At 39.5% G+C, this 18,270-nt stretch overlaps 1 protein-coding gene across 8 annotated transcripts in view; it reads right to left on the reverse strand.

The window, feature by feature from the left end:
* The window catches only part of LOC140201906 (2-oxoglutarate dehydrogenase complex component E1), a 123,371-nt gene that overhangs the window by 27,200 nt on the left and 77,901 nt on the right, over positions 1 to 18,270 (reverse strand). For all 8 annotated transcript variants that reach the window (XM_072266694.1, XM_072266692.1, XM_072266696.1 and 5 more), the window contains 5 exons: positions 15,278 to 15,457; positions 13,497 to 13,649; positions 6,609 to 6,711; positions 3,401 to 3,529; positions 23 to 173 (listed from right to left, as the gene is read on the reverse strand). In XM_072266694.1, the coding sequence (XP_072122795.1) occupies positions 23 to 173; positions 3,401 to 3,529; positions 6,609 to 6,711; positions 13,497 to 13,649; positions 15,278 to 15,457 (716 nt within the window). The remainder of the gene's footprint in view (positions 1 to 22; positions 174 to 3,400; positions 3,530 to 6,608; positions 6,712 to 13,496; positions 13,650 to 15,277; positions 15,458 to 18,270) is intronic.

The raw sequence follows: 18,270 nt of genomic DNA on the forward strand, positions 1-18,270 counted from the left end.
TGTATCTCACTTTGATTATTACCTAAACGTTCCTCTCTCTACATCCTGTCCACTCAAGCGGATGTGAATGCCTTCATTAAGCAAGGATCCAAAGGCCATGTACTCTGCTAAGGCCCAGTCCACCATCCGATTCTTCACCATCTCCCCACGGCCCTTAAGGATGCGAGTTAAACCTGTAAGAGAATGAAAATGATTTAGCACCAAAGAGCAAACACAACAGAGAAATTCAGTCACACTAAATTGCTTAATACCCTCAGGACTTTGCACCAGCAACAAGGGAGGAAGATAGAAGAAACATTACAATGCTGAGATACATTCCAGGATGTGTTGGGATACATCTTCAATATGCATCCTGGGTCATCGGATGTATCGAGTCTTTCAACATCAAACACTCTCACCCAGTCAGGGTTGATCAGGCCTGGGCTTGTGTCCCAGCAGTATTGATCCACGGGTCACACCTCTTGATCCTTCACCATCTGGAGGCTCATTCAACAGCCTCTGTGATGGTCCTGATGGTTCTTCTCTTCACAGCCCCTATAATCCCAAGGAGAGAGTAGGTTCTGCACAGTGAGCAGTCAGCAAGACCTCTAATACCTGTATTGTCTTGCCAAAAATGGAAACTAAGACAGATAAACTATGTATAATTATGTTAACTTATGTTCGTCATGCTTGAAATGTGTTGCTGGAAAGATTTCCATGGCATTCACACCCGTACTTGAACTTGAACTAATATAATCATTTAAAGAAACGGATAAATGCCAAGGAAGGTAGAAAATAAAAACAAGCACTCAATAAAATGTAATTGTAATGGACTGCTCCGGAACTAGTAATAACAGGTATATAAAGACAAAGATTCATGATTTGTTACCGCACTGCAGTCTCTTTGAGGTGTACTTACCCTGAAGTTTAACTCTTCTCTTCGACAGGAGTTCAATGAAACCCTCTCTCACTGCTCTCCCTCTGAAATCTCTGCTGCCCTCCGACTCTGAATTTCTCCTCTAGCCCATGACCTTTCCAACCCACCTAGCCTCACCTCTCACCTTCCAGCTATCCTGCCTTCCCCTCCCTCCACCTTTTTATTCTGGCATCTACCCCTTCCTTCTCTGTCCCAAAGAAGGGCCTCAGCCTGAAACGTCAACTGTTTATTCATTTCCATAGATGCTGCCTCACCTGCTGAGCTCCTCCGGTATTTTGTGTGTGTTGCTTTGGATTTCCAGCATCTGCAGACTTTCTGGTGTTTTTAGATTTAATTCTATGTAAATAACTTAGTACATCTCAGAATGTAGGACTCTGGGGTATTCTCAATGACTGAAATGTGATAGTGAGCGCATATCTGCTTTCAGTGCCAGAGTCAGAGTCCCCATTTCCTTTCTTCAGTTTCAAACTGAGGCAAAAATATTGGTCAGAAAATTTGGAAAACCTACCCAAACCGCTTTCAAAATTGTGGGGTAGAATCTTTCACATGTTGATTTTGCAAGCAGGTTCTCCTATTTGAAAGATAGCCCTCCCTCAGCTTTACACCGCTTTACCTAGATTTGCATGCTTACAAAGAGACATTATCATTTATACATAATGCCTTTACATGGTGGCTGCCAATATCTGGGGACAAAATGGATTCACTAAAGAAATCTGGATAGCTTAGCAAATTAAGTCAAAGATGGGAAATGTTACTTAATACACTGAATACAAATATGGAACACAAAGTTATCAGAAAAGGTCCACATGAAAAGATTCAGAATTTTAAAGATTTTTTATATAAAATATTTTATATAACTATAAACTTTTCAGTTGTGGGAAAAGAAGGTGGATTAAACGTTAGAAATGAGTATGGGAAATTACACTGGATGGTGTGCTTCCAAAAAATAAGTCCCAGATTGAGAAATATATATTTGATCCTTCATTACAAAACCACGAACAATCTTATAATGATAAAAATCTAATGAAACTAAATTAGCAACTAGCATAATTAAGCAGTCAACAAAACAATTATCATCCCTGAACCCAGCTGCCTCTAACAACTGAACTAAAACTAAGACACAAAGTGTGAATAGTCACTATACTCACTTGCTTCGACCACGCCGCAAACCCACGTGATAAATTACTGAACCCATAATAAGCGTGCAACACAACACAGACAGAAAATAGATAAATGGCTCCTTCAGTGATATATGCTTGAAAACAATCGGTAATATGTCAAAAATAAGGTACAGGTCGACCTTCTATAATCTGGCACCATTGGGACCTGAGGAACGCCGGATTAGTGAAAATGCCGAATTACAGAAGGATCACGTTAAGCTATAGCTAACCGCCTCATCATACCTTTAAAATATCAAAGGATTCAAAGGTTCATTTAATGTCAGAGAAATGTATACAATATACATCCTGAAATGCTTTTTCTTTGTAACTATCTACGAAAACAGAGGAGTGCCCCAAAGAATGAATGACAGTTAAATGTTAGAACCCCTAAGTTCCTCCCCCCCGCTCCCCTTCCTCCCGCGCATGTAAGCGGCAGCAAGCAATAATCCTCCCTCCCTACCGGCAAAAAACAAAGCGCACCCACCATCAGCACTCAAGCATGAGCTAAGCGATAGCAAAGACACAGACTTGCAGTTACTCCAAAGACTACACTGCACTCACAGTTACTGAGGGAATCCTTGTTAAGTTTCTTTTCTTCCGCTTAGTAATATGCTTAAATTCAGCCGGTCACCACGTCTGATCTGAAGTCATAGGCAGAAGAGAACGGAGTGCTGGCCAGGCGACGCCAGAGGGCAGTGCGTGACTGTCGGCAGGCGGGCGAGAAGGTGGAATGACCCAGCGCGCGCCAGCTCCCCCGCCGCTGGCGGGTGAGACAGGCTGCCACACCTCACGCAAATGATATTAATAAATGCAGGGAAACAAGCAGGAATTGCCTGTCTGTGCTTACAAGACGGCACCAACAGGTGAACAGATCTAGCGCAACCAATTGATACAGTGGCCCGGAAAATTTGAAGTCAGTGCGGATTATCGAAGGAACTGGATTATAGGTAGTCCGATTAGTGAAGGTCGACCTGTATGTATAACTAGTCTAATAGTTGGCTATTAATAATAGATGGCCACTTCCACTTCTGTTCATGTTTTAAGGAATTTTAGATCTTGGGAACTGACATAACCCAAGTTTAATTGTTAATGCTTTATTGGAAATATCATTGGCCCATGTTTGCTCATTCGCATTCCTCCTGACATTGCACATCTGATTTCTCCCCCTCCCCAATCATTGTAGTTACTTTTCCCCCTTTAGTTGGAGCTATTATAAATAATTGGAAAAATGTAATTTATCATCCTTAAAAAGCTGTGAAACATCCTCATGGCCCAGGCCATGGCTGATGTTGCACTGAAGCCTGTAAGAATCAATCAGCCCTACCTCCATGAATCGTAAAGTTTTCCACCGGCACGGAGCTGGCCACTTTCCCAATGTGATTCAACATTTCCTCAGCAAGACCAGTGGAAGGACAGGACATACTTTTAGGCTGGCCATCGAGAGTGAAGAAACCTAGAAGAAAGCAAAATGAATTAATTCTTTTTAAAAAAAAGTTTTCTTCTCTTTTTACTTTTACTTACTTGCATCAGCAAGGGAGATGAGGCTGAGTACAGGGCTACGGTAGGAAACTTTGTCACAAGGTGTGAGCAGAATTATCTGCAGCTTAATGTGAAAAAGACTAAGGAGCTGGTGGTAGACCTGAGGAGAGCTAAGGTACCGGTGACCCCTGTTTCCATCCAGGGGGTCAGTGTGGACATGGTGGAGGATTACAAATACCTGGGGATATGAATTAACAATAAACTGGACTGGTCAAAGAACACTGAGGCTGTCTACAAGAAGGGTCAGAGCCGTCTCTATTTTCTGAGGAGACTGAGGTTCTTTAACATCTGCCAGACGATACTGAGGATGTTCTACGAGTCTGTGGTGGCCAGTGCTATCATGTTTGCTGTTGTGTGCTGGGGCAGCAGGCTGAGGGTAGCAGACACCAACAGAATCAACAAACTCATTCGTAAGGCCAGCGATGTGGGGATGGAACTGGACTCTCTGACGGTGGTGTCCGAAAAGAGGATGCTGTCCAAGTTGCATGCCATCTTGGACAATGTCTCCCGTCCACTACATAATGTACTGGTTGGGCACAGGAGTACATTCAGCCAGAGACTCATTCCACCAAGATGGAACACAGAGCGTCGTAGGATGTCAGTCCTGCCTGTGGCCATCAAACTTTACAATTCCTCCCTTGGAGAGTCAGACACCCTGAGCCAATAGGCTGGTCATGAACTTATTTCCTGGCATAATTTACATATTACTATTTAACTATTTATGGTTTTATTACTATTATTTATGGTGCAACTGTAACGAAAACCAATTTCGCCCTGGGATCAATAAAGTGTGACTATGACTATGACAAATGGATAAATTATTCCCAGCCACTGCTGTGGTCTGTGATCAGTTCTTATTCATCGTCTGATCGACAGAAAAAAGTGAACTCTCTTCCCCTACATCCTAATCACTGTGTGGTATGGAAACTGCACTCTGACAGACAGAAGACTATTGTGGGTATTTAAAGTTACCCTAATGCATCACCGGCACCAGCCTACCTGTAATCAAAGACGTACATACAGAAACATGATAAAAAAAAAATGCCCAGCAATGTCATGAAGAATCCCACAAACACTGCCTATGGACTGTCTGTCCCACTCCTATCAGAGAGGAGGCTACGCAGCATCCACCCCAGGATGACCAGACTCAAAAATAGTTACTTCCCCAAGCAGTCAGGTTGATCAACACCTCCACCCACTAACCCACCATAGCACTACATCCACATCAGTCAATCCTCTCCACATTCCCTCAGCAGCCATCATCCCTTAACCCCCTGCACTGACATTTTACATCGAATTTTACAGGACTGCTTTATATTTATGTTTTTTATGTATACTGTGTTTTTCTTTATGCTGCATCGGATCCAGAGTAACAATCATTTAATTTTCCTTTACATGAGTGTTCTGAATAATGACAACCAACGATCTTGAATCTGGTAGTGAAATTAGACCTTTGCAAGATATTTATTGCCAATATTTAGCTTCTCATGGCATGTTCATGTTACACACAAGGAATGTGAACTTGAGTGGGTGTTAGAATATAGAGAGAACGTCAATGACCATATTACATATGACAGATATGTGAAAAAGCACAAGTGTATGCCACACATCAGTGAGTTACACAGAGGTAGAGGTGAGTAAGTTTCGGTGAGGATGTCATACACAGGCATGAATCAGATCCAGTGAGTACACTCCATACGAGAGGGATGGATCAATGCTTAAACACAGCAGATGCGAATTAGTAGCAGCAAGTGCTACTAAATACGTAGGGGATATGAATTAATTTATAGATTGCATTAAGCACAGGGAGTGTACCTACTGCCACTGAGGGTGTTAAATACAGGGAACATGAACCAGTGCTGGTGGCAGTGTTTAAACACTGGGGGTGGCAATCAAGGATCAACTTTATTTATCATATATTTACATATATTAGGAATTTCCTGTGGTGACATGCAACAAAAACAAGAAGATTCAACAAATACAGGAATGATGAATTATCTTGAATACCCCTTACTAATCAAGAACCTATCAACCTCCATTTTAAATAAAACTTGGCCTCCACAGCTGTCTGTGGCAATGGATTCTACAGAGTCTACATCACCCTTTGGCTAAAGAAATTTCTCCTCCTCTCTGTTCTAAAGGGACACCCTTCTATTCTCAGGCTGTACCCTCCGATCCTACACTCTTCCACTATAGGAAACATCATTTCCATGTCCACTCTATCTATGCATTTCAAAATTCAATAGGTTTCAATGAGATAAACCCTTATTCTTCTAAATTCAAGTGAGTACAGGCCTAGATCCATCAAAAGCTCCTCATACATTAACTCTTTCATTCAGGGATCATTCTTGTGAACCTTATCTGGACCCTCCCCAATGCCAGCACATCATTTCTTAGATAAGGGGCCCAAAACTGCTCACCATACATTCCAAGTGCAGCCTGACCAAAGCCTTATAAAGCCTCGACATTATATCCATGCTTTTATATTCTAGTCCTCTTGAAATGAATGCTAACATTGCATTTGCCTTTCTTACCACTGACTCAACCCTGCAAGTTACTCCTTAAGGAATCCTGCACTAGGACTCCCAAGTTGCTTTGCACCTCTGATTTTTAAATTGGCTCGCTGTGTAGAAAATAGTCTATATGCCTTTATTCCTGCTACCAAAGTGCATCACAATACACTTCCCTACACTGTATTTCACTGTCACTTCTTTGCCCATTCTCCTAATCTGTTCAAGTCTTCTCTTCAACGGGATCCTGGCTCATTTATTCTACCTTCAACCCCATTCTTCTGCCTCTTCTCCATGACTAATCAAGAGCCTATTGACCTCTGCCAAAACCTACCCAATGATTTGGCCTCCAGAGCCACTTCAGTGCTATTTATACAACAGTCAATTGAAGTTATCCTTTAGTTTGGATCTTTATATCGTACCTTTGCCAAATTAAATCAAAGAGAGTTTTGAAGAAGTGGCTTTGTTCTCTCAAATACGTACCAGGCCATGGGGAATCCAGCCAGTGCTTAATGTGCATTATTTTCTCATCTTTGGATCGAGTGTACGCTTCTTCACAAATCTTGTCGTATTTGGCCATTTCTTCCTAGACACCAAGAAGCAAAATATATTCAGAAGTAGCAAATATAACAAGTGTCAATTTACTTACTGAGATCAGAAGCTTCTTACACAGGTGGTGGTGATGACAGTCTTGGTGAAGAACTTGTAGATTTGCAGGAAAGCAGGAGCCATTTGGCTTGTGTATGGAAGCTAGCTTCTCAAATACAAGGACTTACTACCACATTCCTGGTTAATCCACAATCCATTAAGTTCTTCATTCTCATGTCCCTCTCCAATTCAACGGAATCAACAAGGCAGTCAGAAAGGGTAAGATGAGGGAACGCACACCAGTCCTCATAGAGGGATCAGTAGTGAAAAGGGTAAGCAATTTCAAGTGCCTGGGTGTCAATATCTCCAAGGACCTAACCTGGACCCAACATATCGATGTAGTTACAAAGGCCCAACAGTGGCTACATTTCATTAGGAGTTTTGAGGAGATTTGGTATGTCGCCAAATACACTAGCAAATTTCAACCTGTGCATGGACAGCATTCTAACTGGCCACATCGCAGTCTGGTATGGGAGTGGAGGGGGTGGGGGGAGCTACTGCACAGGATTGAAATAAGCTGCAGAAAGCTGTGAACTCTGTCAGCTCCATCATGGGCACCAGCCTCCCCAGCATCCAAATCATCTTCAAAGAGCGATGCCTCAAAAAGGCAGCATCCATAACTAAGGAACCCCATCACCCAGGTCATGCCTTGTTCTCACTGCTACCATCAGGAAGGGAGGTACAGAAGCCTGAAGGCACACAATCAACAACTCAGGAACAGCTTCTTCCCCTTTGCCATCTGATTTCTAAATGGATATTGAACCCATGAACACTACCTCACTGCTTTTTTATTTCTATTTTTGCACCACTTATTTAACTACGCTTACTGCAATTCACTTTTTCCCATTATTATATATTGCATTGCACTGCTCCCGCAAGGACAACATATTTCATAACATATGCTGGTGATATCAAACCCGATTCTGATTCCTAGCTTTTCTGACCTCACCTCATCTCTAGTAAATTTCCAGTAAATTACAGGTCTCTAGTCTCCAGGCGACTAATTTCTGACAACGCAACACGAGCTCTCCTCTTCTGTTTCAATAGTTTATTTTTAACTGAAGTGCTCTGGCAGCTTTTAACCATTTGTATGTGTGGATGCCAATTCTCTGCTCATTCTCACTTTTCAAGATCATGGCATTTATATTATGCTGCCATTGCACACTCCGCCTCCCCCCCAAAAAAAAGCACGTTTCTCTTTACTTCATTGCAAAATTCAGCCAGTAACTAACCTAATTAATATCCACTGCACTGTCAAGTTTCATATCGCTTGCTAACTTTGTATCCAAGTCTACATTATTCATACGCACTGAAGAGGCATGACTGACCGTTGGGAAGCACGTCTGCAAAGCACCTCCCACCACTGACCTTTCTCCATCACTGAGACATCTTTTGTCTCAAATTCAGGAGGATTCTATTCCTTTTACTCAGTTATTTGCATTACCAGTTTTTTTTTGCTGGCATGTATTGTTCCAAAGATGATTGTGAGCTGCCCTTTTGAACAGCGACATGTTTGCAGACCTGCTGAGCTCCTCCCACTGCCTTTGTGTTTCTGAACTGCTGCATTATTTCCAGCAAAATATTTATTTATTTAGCCATAGAGCATGGAATTGGCCCTTCTGGCTCTTTGAACCACGCCAACCAGCAACCCCCAACAACGCCAATTTAACTCTAACCTCATCACGGGACAAATTAATGACCAATTAACCCACCAACCAGCATTTCTTTGGACTATGAGAGGAAACTGGAGCATCTGGAGAAAACCCACATTTCTATGGGGAGGACGTACAGAGGCTTCTTGGAGGACGGCAGTATTGAAGTCTGAACTCCTGCGTCCCGAGCAGTAATAGTGTTGTGCCACCATGGTGACCCTCAGTTTTTCTGAGCAGGGTATTCCTAGACGAATATTGTGACGATGAAGCAAGGGTGATATAATTCCCAAGCCAATTTGGAGGAATCTGTAAATAACTGTGTTCCCATATACTGCATCCTTTGTTATCTAAGTGGTGGGGGTCATGGATTGGAAGGGGCTATTGTCAATTATTTCAGAGTATTTAAGTGTTCACCTACTTCAGTCCTGGATTACTAGCAGAGAAAGCAATGAATGCCAGTGGCTTGTTTGGATGGAGTTGAATTTTCCAAATGTCGTTAGATATGCATTCATCCAGGAGAGTATTCGCCAAGCTTTTGACATGCCTTGTAGAGGGTGGAGAGAAGATAATGCCGTGGCTCATAGCTCCAGCAACTTGGCTTCAACCCTGACCTCCAATACTACTCGCATAGAGCTCGTATGCTCTCGCTGTGTGACCGTGTGGGTTACTCTCAGTTGCCTCCATTTTGCACCACATTCCAAAAGCATGGTAGGTTAACTGACAATGAAAGCCCTAGATAGAGTGAATGTGGAGAGGTTGTTTCCAATAGTTTCCTTTTCTTTCTTTTTAAATCTTTTTATTGAATAAGTATACAAAAAGGTAAGCCATATAGGCACTAATACACTGTTAAAATATAATAAAATAACAGGAGGTATTAATACAAAAAAAATGATACAAACAATGTAATTTAAACATAACATACTAAGGTAACATAATAGTATACTAATTTTTATATATATATCAATGGAGAAAAAGAAAAAAAAACCCAAAAAAACCACCGTGCAACTAACTAAAAGCAAAGCAAAGCAATGGGCTAACTTGGAACCAAGCAGAGTTAAAAAACTTAAAATCACGTCCTCAATCCCGACCTCCATTAAAAACAGTAAAAAAAAACAAGAAGGGTATATAAATATGGAGCAAAAAAAGAGGAGAAAAAAAATTACATTAAATGAAAATATTGAATAAAAGATCTCCAGGTCTGTTCAAATTTAAGTGAGGAATCATAAAGATTGCTTCTAATTTTCTCCAAATTCAAGCATAATATCGTCTGAGAAAACCAAAAAAAGGTAGTTGGAGCATTAGGCTCTTTCCAATGTTGTAAGATACATCTTTTCGCCATTAAAGTAAGAAATGCAATCATTCTACGGACTGAAGGAGAAAGATTACTGGAAATTTTAGGTAGTCCAAAGATAGCAGTAATAGGGTGAGGAGAGATATCTATATTCAATACCTTGGAGATAATATTAAAAATGTCTCTCCAAAAAATTTCCAGAGTAGGACAAGACCAAAACATATGAGTTAAAGAGGCTATCTGCCCCGGACATCTATCACAAAAAGGATTAATATGAGAATAAAAGCGAGCTAATTTATCTTTAGACATATGTGCTCTATGAACAACCTTAAATTGAATTAGGGAAGGTTTAGCACAGATAGAGGAAGTATTGACTAATTGTAAAATCTGCCTCCAGTCATCCACGGAAATGATAGACCCCAATTCCTGTTCCCAATCTACCCTAATCTTATCAAATGGAGCTTTCCTAAGTTACATAATAATATTATAAATCATAGCCGATGCACCTTTCTGACATGGATTAAGGTTAATTATAGTATCTAAAATGTATGTAGGAGGAAGCATTGGAAAAGAAGAAAGTATAGTACTTAGGAAATTTCTAACTTGTAGATATCTAAAAAAATGTATTCTTGATAAATTATATTTATTTGATAATTGTTCAAAAGACATAAGGGAACCATCTAAAAATAAATCCAAAAACCATGAAATACGCTTAGTCTTCCAAATTTAAAAAGCACGATCCGTAAAAGAGGGAGGAAAAAATATGTTACCTAAGATAGGAATCGCTAGCCCAAATTGGTTAAGATCAAAAAATTTTCTGAATTGAAACCAAATACGTAAGGTATATTTAACTATCGGGTTAGATACCTGTTTGAGGCGTTTCAAATCAAAAGGAAGAGAGGAACCTAAAATAGAGCCAAGTGTATAGCCCTGAACAGATTGTAATTCCAATGCTACCCATTTAGGAATGGATAGTATATCCTGGTCAAGTAACCAAAATTTCATATGTCGAATATTAATTGCCCAATAATAGAATCTAAAGTTAGGTAATGCTAAACCTCCATCTCTCTTAGCTTTCTGTAAATGTATTTTACCCAGTCTCGGGTTTTTATTCTGCCAAATAAATGAAGAAATTTTTGAGTCAACTTTATCAAAAAAAGATTTTGGAACAAAGATTGGTAATGCCTGAAATATATATAGAAATTTTGGCAAAAAAAAACATTTTAACTGCATTAATACGACCAATCAAAGTTAAATATAAAGGAAACCATTTAGATGAAAGTTGAATAATATGGTCAATTAAGGGTAAAAAGTTAGTCTTAAATAAATCTTTGTATTTACAAGTAATTTTAATCCCAAGATATGAAAAATAATTATTAATCAATTTAAATGGAAAGTTATGATATAAGGAAGAATAAAAATCACAGAAGGTTTGATTAATCCCCGCATGATCAAGTATCAGTCGGTCATTTTGGTTATAAATCTGATTAATTTGAGATTTAGCATAATTAGACTTCAATTGATTAGCCAGCAGTTTGCCAATTTTGTCACTGTGTACATAAAATTCACTTCTTGTTTTCTTTAATTGGTTTACAATCGAGGACGAAAGTAATAAACTGTGTTCCATTTGAAGTTCAGTTCTTTCATTCATAAAGTTAACAAAGTCCGGGTCCTGAAGCAACAGCGAATTAAAACGCCATTGTCTATTATTTTGTGTATTGGCCAAAATTTTAATAGAAAGCTTAAGTGGAGCATGATCCAAAATGGTTATAGAGTCATAATCACATTTAATCACTGAAGAAATAAGACGAGAGTCAATAAAGAAATAATCAATTCTTGAATAGGAATGGTGAACGTGAAAAAAAAGGAGAATCTTTTTCCTGAGGATGCAGAAAACGCCAAATGTCCGTCGACCCAGAATCAGAGAGGAATGAATTAATCAAAGTTGCAGATTTATTAGGTAAGGTCCGTAGAGGAGCCGAACGGTCCAAAGCTGGAGATAAACAGGTATTAAGATCTCCGCCCCAGATCAATGAAAACGCATTCAAATTCGGGAACTGATTGAATAATGATTTATAAAATTCCGGACAGTCCATATTAGGAGCATAAACATTAACCAAAACTACCTTTTTATTAAATAGTAGACCACTAACCAGTAGAAATCTACCATTCGGATCAGAAATATCATGTTGTATAAAAGTAACTGAGGAGTCTATAAAAATAGAGACGCCTCGAATCTTAGCATTGGAGTTCGAATGAAACTGTTGTCCCTTCCAGAATTTAAAAAAACGTAGTCTGTCCCTCCTCCGCACATGGGTCTCTTGTAAAAATAAAATTTGTGCTTTAAGTCTCCGGAACACTTTAAAAACTTTTTTCCTTCCAATAGTAGAATCAGAGGCACAGCCTCAGAACAGAACAGGGGTTCCCAGCCAGGGATCCATAGACCCCTTGCTTAATGGTATTGGTCTATGGCATGAGAAAAGGTTGGGAATTCCTGGAATAGGACGTCCCTTTAGAACAGAGATGAGGAGGAATTTCTTGAGGCAGAGGATGGTGAATCTGTGGAATTCATCACCACAAATGGCTGTGGAGGCCAAATCATTGGGTATATTTAAAATGGAGGTTGATAGGTTCTTGATTAGTAAGGGCATCATATATGTTTTGGGGAGAAGACAGGAGAATGGGGTTGAAAGAGAAAACAGATGAGCCATAATTGAATGGTGGAGTAGACGCGAAGGGTCAAATGATCTAATTATGCTCCTAAGTCTTATGGTTTTACTGTATGAAATCTTACGATTAAAGATCTCCAAGGAGGTAGTGACCACAATGATGATAGAATTCCAAATGCAATTTTGAGGGTGAACACCACAAGACCAAAGCCATTGCCTTTAACTTAAATAAGGACAATTATAATGGTCTAAAGATGGAGTTATCTAAAATGGACAGGGAAAATAAAAAGCAGGTCAGTCAATGAACTGTGATGGTTAAGGTAGCAGGTCCATAATAATGAGCAAGAGTTTCTCCCAACTGGAAAGGGTTTCAAGAGAAACTGGCACAATTTGTGGTTAACAAAAGAGGTCAAGGTCAAATTGAAATATGGCCGTTATAAATTGGCAAAGCCAGTGGATGGGGAAGTACTTAGGAGTCAGTAATGTAAGACTATAAAGTTCATAAGGGAGAAAATTGATCTTGAGAGAAAACTTGTGTGTAATATAAAAACAAACAGTAAACGATAAACACAAGAGAGTGTGCAGAAGCTTGAAATTCACACAAAATGCTGGAGGAATTTGGCAGGTTAAACAGCAAATATGAAGAGGAATAAAGATGACATTTTGGGCTGAGGCCAATCAGAACTGGACAGGAAGAGGGAAGAAGGCAAAGCAAACTAATAATTAGAACAATTAGAGAGGAGTTGAGGGCCAAAGAGCCTGTACTGTGCATAACAAAACTGGGAAATCATACAAACTCCTTACAAACGTTTGGCAGGAATAAAATCCCAATCTTACAGCTGTTGCTGTAAGGTGTTGTGCCAATAGTTACATTACTGTGCCAGTTAATTAACACTGGAAACCTGTTAGCTCTTTTCAGCACCGTCATGAATTTCATGCTTCAATTAAGGCTGGCTATTTATTTCTGTTCTTTATTTCAATAAAACAGTATTATGTTCTCAGACGACAAGAGGAGGAGGAGGGTGTTTGAATATTCATTCTCCGGATTATCGGTTTAATTAAATGACCAATGTACTGCGCCACTTTGAGATTGAAGATCTTAACTTCTAACCTCAAACTCCTGCTGATTCACAACACCCTCGGATATCAGCTCCTCTGCGTACTTTTTCAGCACAGGCTTCTGTTTCTTGATCTGCTTGTACATCAGTGGCTGCGTGAACATCGGCTCGTCCATCTCATTGTGTCCATTGCGTCGGAAGCAAACCTTCAAATGTATAAACAGGCAGGCTCAGGCTTCCATTAACTACCCCTGAAAAGGACTCTCTCATTTGCCTGGTTACTGAGTATTTGCCAATACCCTCCTACTATTATCCTCCCCCCCTTTGCTGTGTCAGAATTATTTTACTCAAGAACTGTACCAGCTTTTACATACACACTGGGGCCAGATTGTCAGGGAACCCCTGCAGTTTGTGAACTGTTGTGTTCAAGTCGCCATCTGTGCCAAGAGCAAAGAATTTAGGAGTGTATTCTGCACTTACAACAGATCAACACAACACATGGATGGAGATAAATTATTTGACCTTCTGCAATGCTCCTAGTTGCTAGAAAGATGTCAGATACAAACTTGAATAGAATTGGTTACATGTTCAAAGTAATTATTTATTGTCAAAGTATCTACATGTCACCATAAACTATGTTGCTACTTGTGCATGGAGTGGGGCTTTGGATTTCTAAAGTTTTTCTGTCATTTATTCTTTGGGTTTTTTTTCTGCTTCGTGGATGTCCACAAAAAGTAAGAATTTCAGGCTGTAGACTGTATGCATTCTCTAATATTAAAGTGAACCATACTAACTTGAGATTCATTTTCTTGCAGGTATTTACAGGAAAGTAGAGAAATACAATAGAATTTATGAAAAACTATACTTAAAGATTGACAAACATCCAATGTGCAACAGAGGACACATCAAGTAAATAATAGAAAGTAAATAATACTGATTATTTGCTTTTATTATGTATTTGCTCAGTTTGTTTTCTTTTGCACTTTTTTTTGTCAGACTTTGCGTATAGTTTTTCATTGATTCCATTGTATTTCTTTGTTCTATTGTGAATGCCTGCAAGAAAATGAGTCTCAGGGTGGTGTATAGTGACATATACATACCTTGATGATAAATTTATTTGAACTAGTCCTTGAAAGTGAGTCAATCGGTTGTGTAGTCAGTTCAGCGTTGAGGTGAGTGAATGAATCCATGTGGGTTCAGGAGACTGGTGGTGGTAGAATCACAGGTATCATGTCACCCTACAACCATCATGATTGGTGGCATGTACTGATACCAGTGAAGACTTGATCAGGTAACAGTATTGGTTTGTTATTAAGAACAGAGAGGAAAAGAGCATATATTTTTTGAAATGAAAGTGCTTCCAAACGTACGAAAAATTTTGCAGTGTTGTGAAGTGACTCTTGTAGAAGACAGTTTTAGTTTTCTCTTAGTTTTGTTCAATTCTCCTTGGAGGCCCCCTAATCTAATTGAGTGTGGTATAGGAATACTTTATCCAACAGACATTTGTCTAACCAGAGCTTCACATGTAATACCAAAGGAACTTAAGCGGGTACTCATTTTGTAGGGGTTATAGACGTATTGCTGTAGTCCAGCAGCTGCCAATTTCTTAAAACAACCATTTTGTCTCTATGTTGCTTGAAATACTTTTTGTATTCCTTTCCTACTGTGGAAGAGTAACTACACTACTAAACTAGCTTTTGTAGTAATGAGACACTTGCTCTCGTGGCATCTGCGTTCTATGACAACCTGCACAAAAATGGAGTTTAGCTACAAATTTCTGCTCATGTGAAGAGCCAAAAGAGTTGTTAACCCCACTGAATGGTCAGTCACCTACCAAGTCAACCACAACATCCTTGTGGAAAGTATTTCTCCACTCCGCAGCCACATTACACACATACATCACCGCCTCGGGGTCATCACCATTCACGTGGAAAATTGGAGCGTTCACCACTCGAGCCACATCAGTTGGGTATGGAGAAGAACGAGCTACACGCGGATCAGTTGTGAACCCAATCTAAAACGACAAAGTACAAGTTACAACACCTGATAATACGCTGTGTCGTCCCAAGATATTTTTAGGCCTCTGAACATAGGTGTAGAAGTAGGACACATCCACTTGAGCCTGTTTTATCACCTGTGTTACAACCCAACTCCACATGCTCACTGCCCCTTTGCATTCCCTCTCCCTATGTTCCTCAATCGTAGATAAATATTTGTAAAAAATTGCCATTTGTAGTTTTTTTTTAAATAATGAAACTACTCCTTCTTCAAATTTTAGATTTAAATTCAGAGTAACAACACAGTAACAGGCTTCTTCCAGTCCAATGAGCCCACACTGCCGAATTACACCCATGTCACCAATTAACCTACTGATCTGTACATCTTTGAAGTGTGGGAAGAAAACCCCACAGTGACAGGGAGAATGCACAAATGCCTTACGGACAGCAGCGGGAATTGAACCCAGGTCACTGGTGCTCTAATAGCATTATGCTAACTGCTGCACTATCCATCACTTTGCCAAACTGAAATCCATTTGCCAGGTTTCCCCTTTCTATCTGATTAGTATTTCCTTTGTTTTTGTTATAGGTCCAGATTTTGTAGAAATACGACTGGCCAAGGAAACGATGACACATCAGTACTCCATCTGCTCCATAGCAATGCACAGAGCGGAAAGGATATGAAGTTCTACAAAGCTCAGGACTAGATCACAGCTGGAGTTTGTTGGATCCTGATGCTTCTGCAATCCAGATATTCTTTGGAAGTGAAGATTTAGACATAAAACTTACTGCTAGCAAAGTTATTCAGTGTTACAGTACGGTGCACAAATATATAGCTAGGGTGCCTAAGAGTTTTGCACAATACTGTGTATTGCTTAAAATAGGAAGGTGGTTGGTAAACAGAAATAAGAGTACTTAACTTTGCACTAGCTCAGTAGTATTAATAGTCATAGTCATACTTTAATGATCCCGGGGGAAATTGGTTAAGTGTTATTTGGTAACTGGAAAGATATGTGCAAAAGTCCTAGCTAAACAAAAAGCAAGGAGCTGAAAGAACAAATTAAAAAAGGGGAAAAGACTAGAGAAAACACCATTTCAGTTTTTAACAATTAACCTTTAAAATAGCTAGTTTCAAGTCACGGGATACCTACCACTGAAAACTAAGAAGCTTCTAGAAAAATACAGAAGCAACTCTACAATAATCACTGGAGAATTCACTGAACAAGTATATGCATACAAAAAAAAATAAGCAAGCATAATAAAGTTAAACTACAAGGAAAATATGAGAAAATTCACAACCCTACATCTTAATCCATTAAGCTCAACAAGCAGATCTTTTCATAATGACTTTGAAAGGAGTACAAAATGGATGACTGTGCTATATGTAACCTGCCCTGCCTTAATCAAATCAAAATTATATGAATTGACATTTAACCATTTTAATACATTTATATTTCAGCAATTTCAATCAAATGTTTACATTACAATTTAACACAGTGTAATATTTTAAAAGTCAATTAAATATTACATGATGGTTTCCAATGCAAAATTTCAAGTGAGTATCTAAAAGGTCAGAACAGAGATGAGGTGTTAAGCCAGAGGGTGGTTAATCTGTGGAATTTATTGCCACAGTCGGCTATGGAGGCCAGGTCACTGGACATATTTAAAGCAGAGCTTGATAGGTTCTTGATTTACAAGGTTATGAGTAGAAGACAGGAGGATGGGGTTGAGGGGGATAATAAGCAGCCATGATAGAGCAGACTTGACGGGCCAATTGGCCTAATTCTGCTCCCATGTCTTATGATTTTATATTTTCATGGACAGTTTGAATACTACAGCTGCTAAACATGTTAAGCTGATGTCTGAGGGAAGCATGCAATATAAAATGAGGTGTTTTGGTAAATAAGATCACTGTGGAGATTTTCTATTTGATGATCAGTGGGAAGTTCTGTTGTTCAAATATTGGTATTCTAGTCCGATTCAGCTTTCACTCAATTTGCTTATAATACTGTCTATATCTGTTCAATTGGCAAATTTGGATAAGTTGTTTTCTATGGTAAATACAGTGAAAATCTGTGTCACCACATGACATAATTTACCAATCTGAATTCCCAGTTATTATCTCTGCACTTGTTCCTTGTCTCGTAATTGCCTTCCTATTCAATTTCAGTAATTTGCCTTTCATTCCACAACCCCAGCTGATTCTTGTAACTTATTAAGTACCTTTGGCCAAGTCTGCATAACTAAGTCCACTGAAATTTCCCTGTGCAAGACAAGCTTTTCACTGTATATGTCACAATGATACACCAATACCAATACTGAACTCTTCCCTAGTACGATAATTTATTTTACTTATCAAGGTACTATGTGGAATGGGCCCTTCAAGCCAACCACCCGGCAATCTTCCCCCCAACCCCGCACCCCAATTTAACTCTAGCCTAATCACAGGACAATTTACACTGCCCAATTAACCTACCAACCAGTATGTCTTTGGACTCTGGGATGAAACCCGAGCACTCAGAAGAACTCATGCAATCACGGGGAGAATGTACAAACTCCTTGCGGGCAGCAGCAGGAATTGAACCTGGGATGCCTGCGCTGTAAAGCATTGCGCTAGCCACTATGCTACCGTGACACCTCAAGACGAACTCGACCTCATAATCTACTACTTTATGTACTTGCACCTGATTGTCTACTTGCACTGCACTTCCTCTGTAACTCTAACACTTTATTCTACACTGCTCTTGTTTTACTTTGTACTACTTCATTGTACCGTTGTGTTAATTGATCCATATGAATGATACGCAAGACAAGTTTTTTACCGTGCCTC

The sequence above is a fragment of the Mobula birostris genome, chromosome 8, assembly GCF_030028105.1.
Source record: "Mobula birostris isolate sMobBir1 chromosome 8, sMobBir1.hap1, whole genome shotgun sequence".
In the NCBI taxonomy this organism is placed as follows: Eukaryota; Metazoa; Chordata; class Chondrichthyes; order Myliobatiformes; family Myliobatidae; genus Mobula; species Mobula birostris.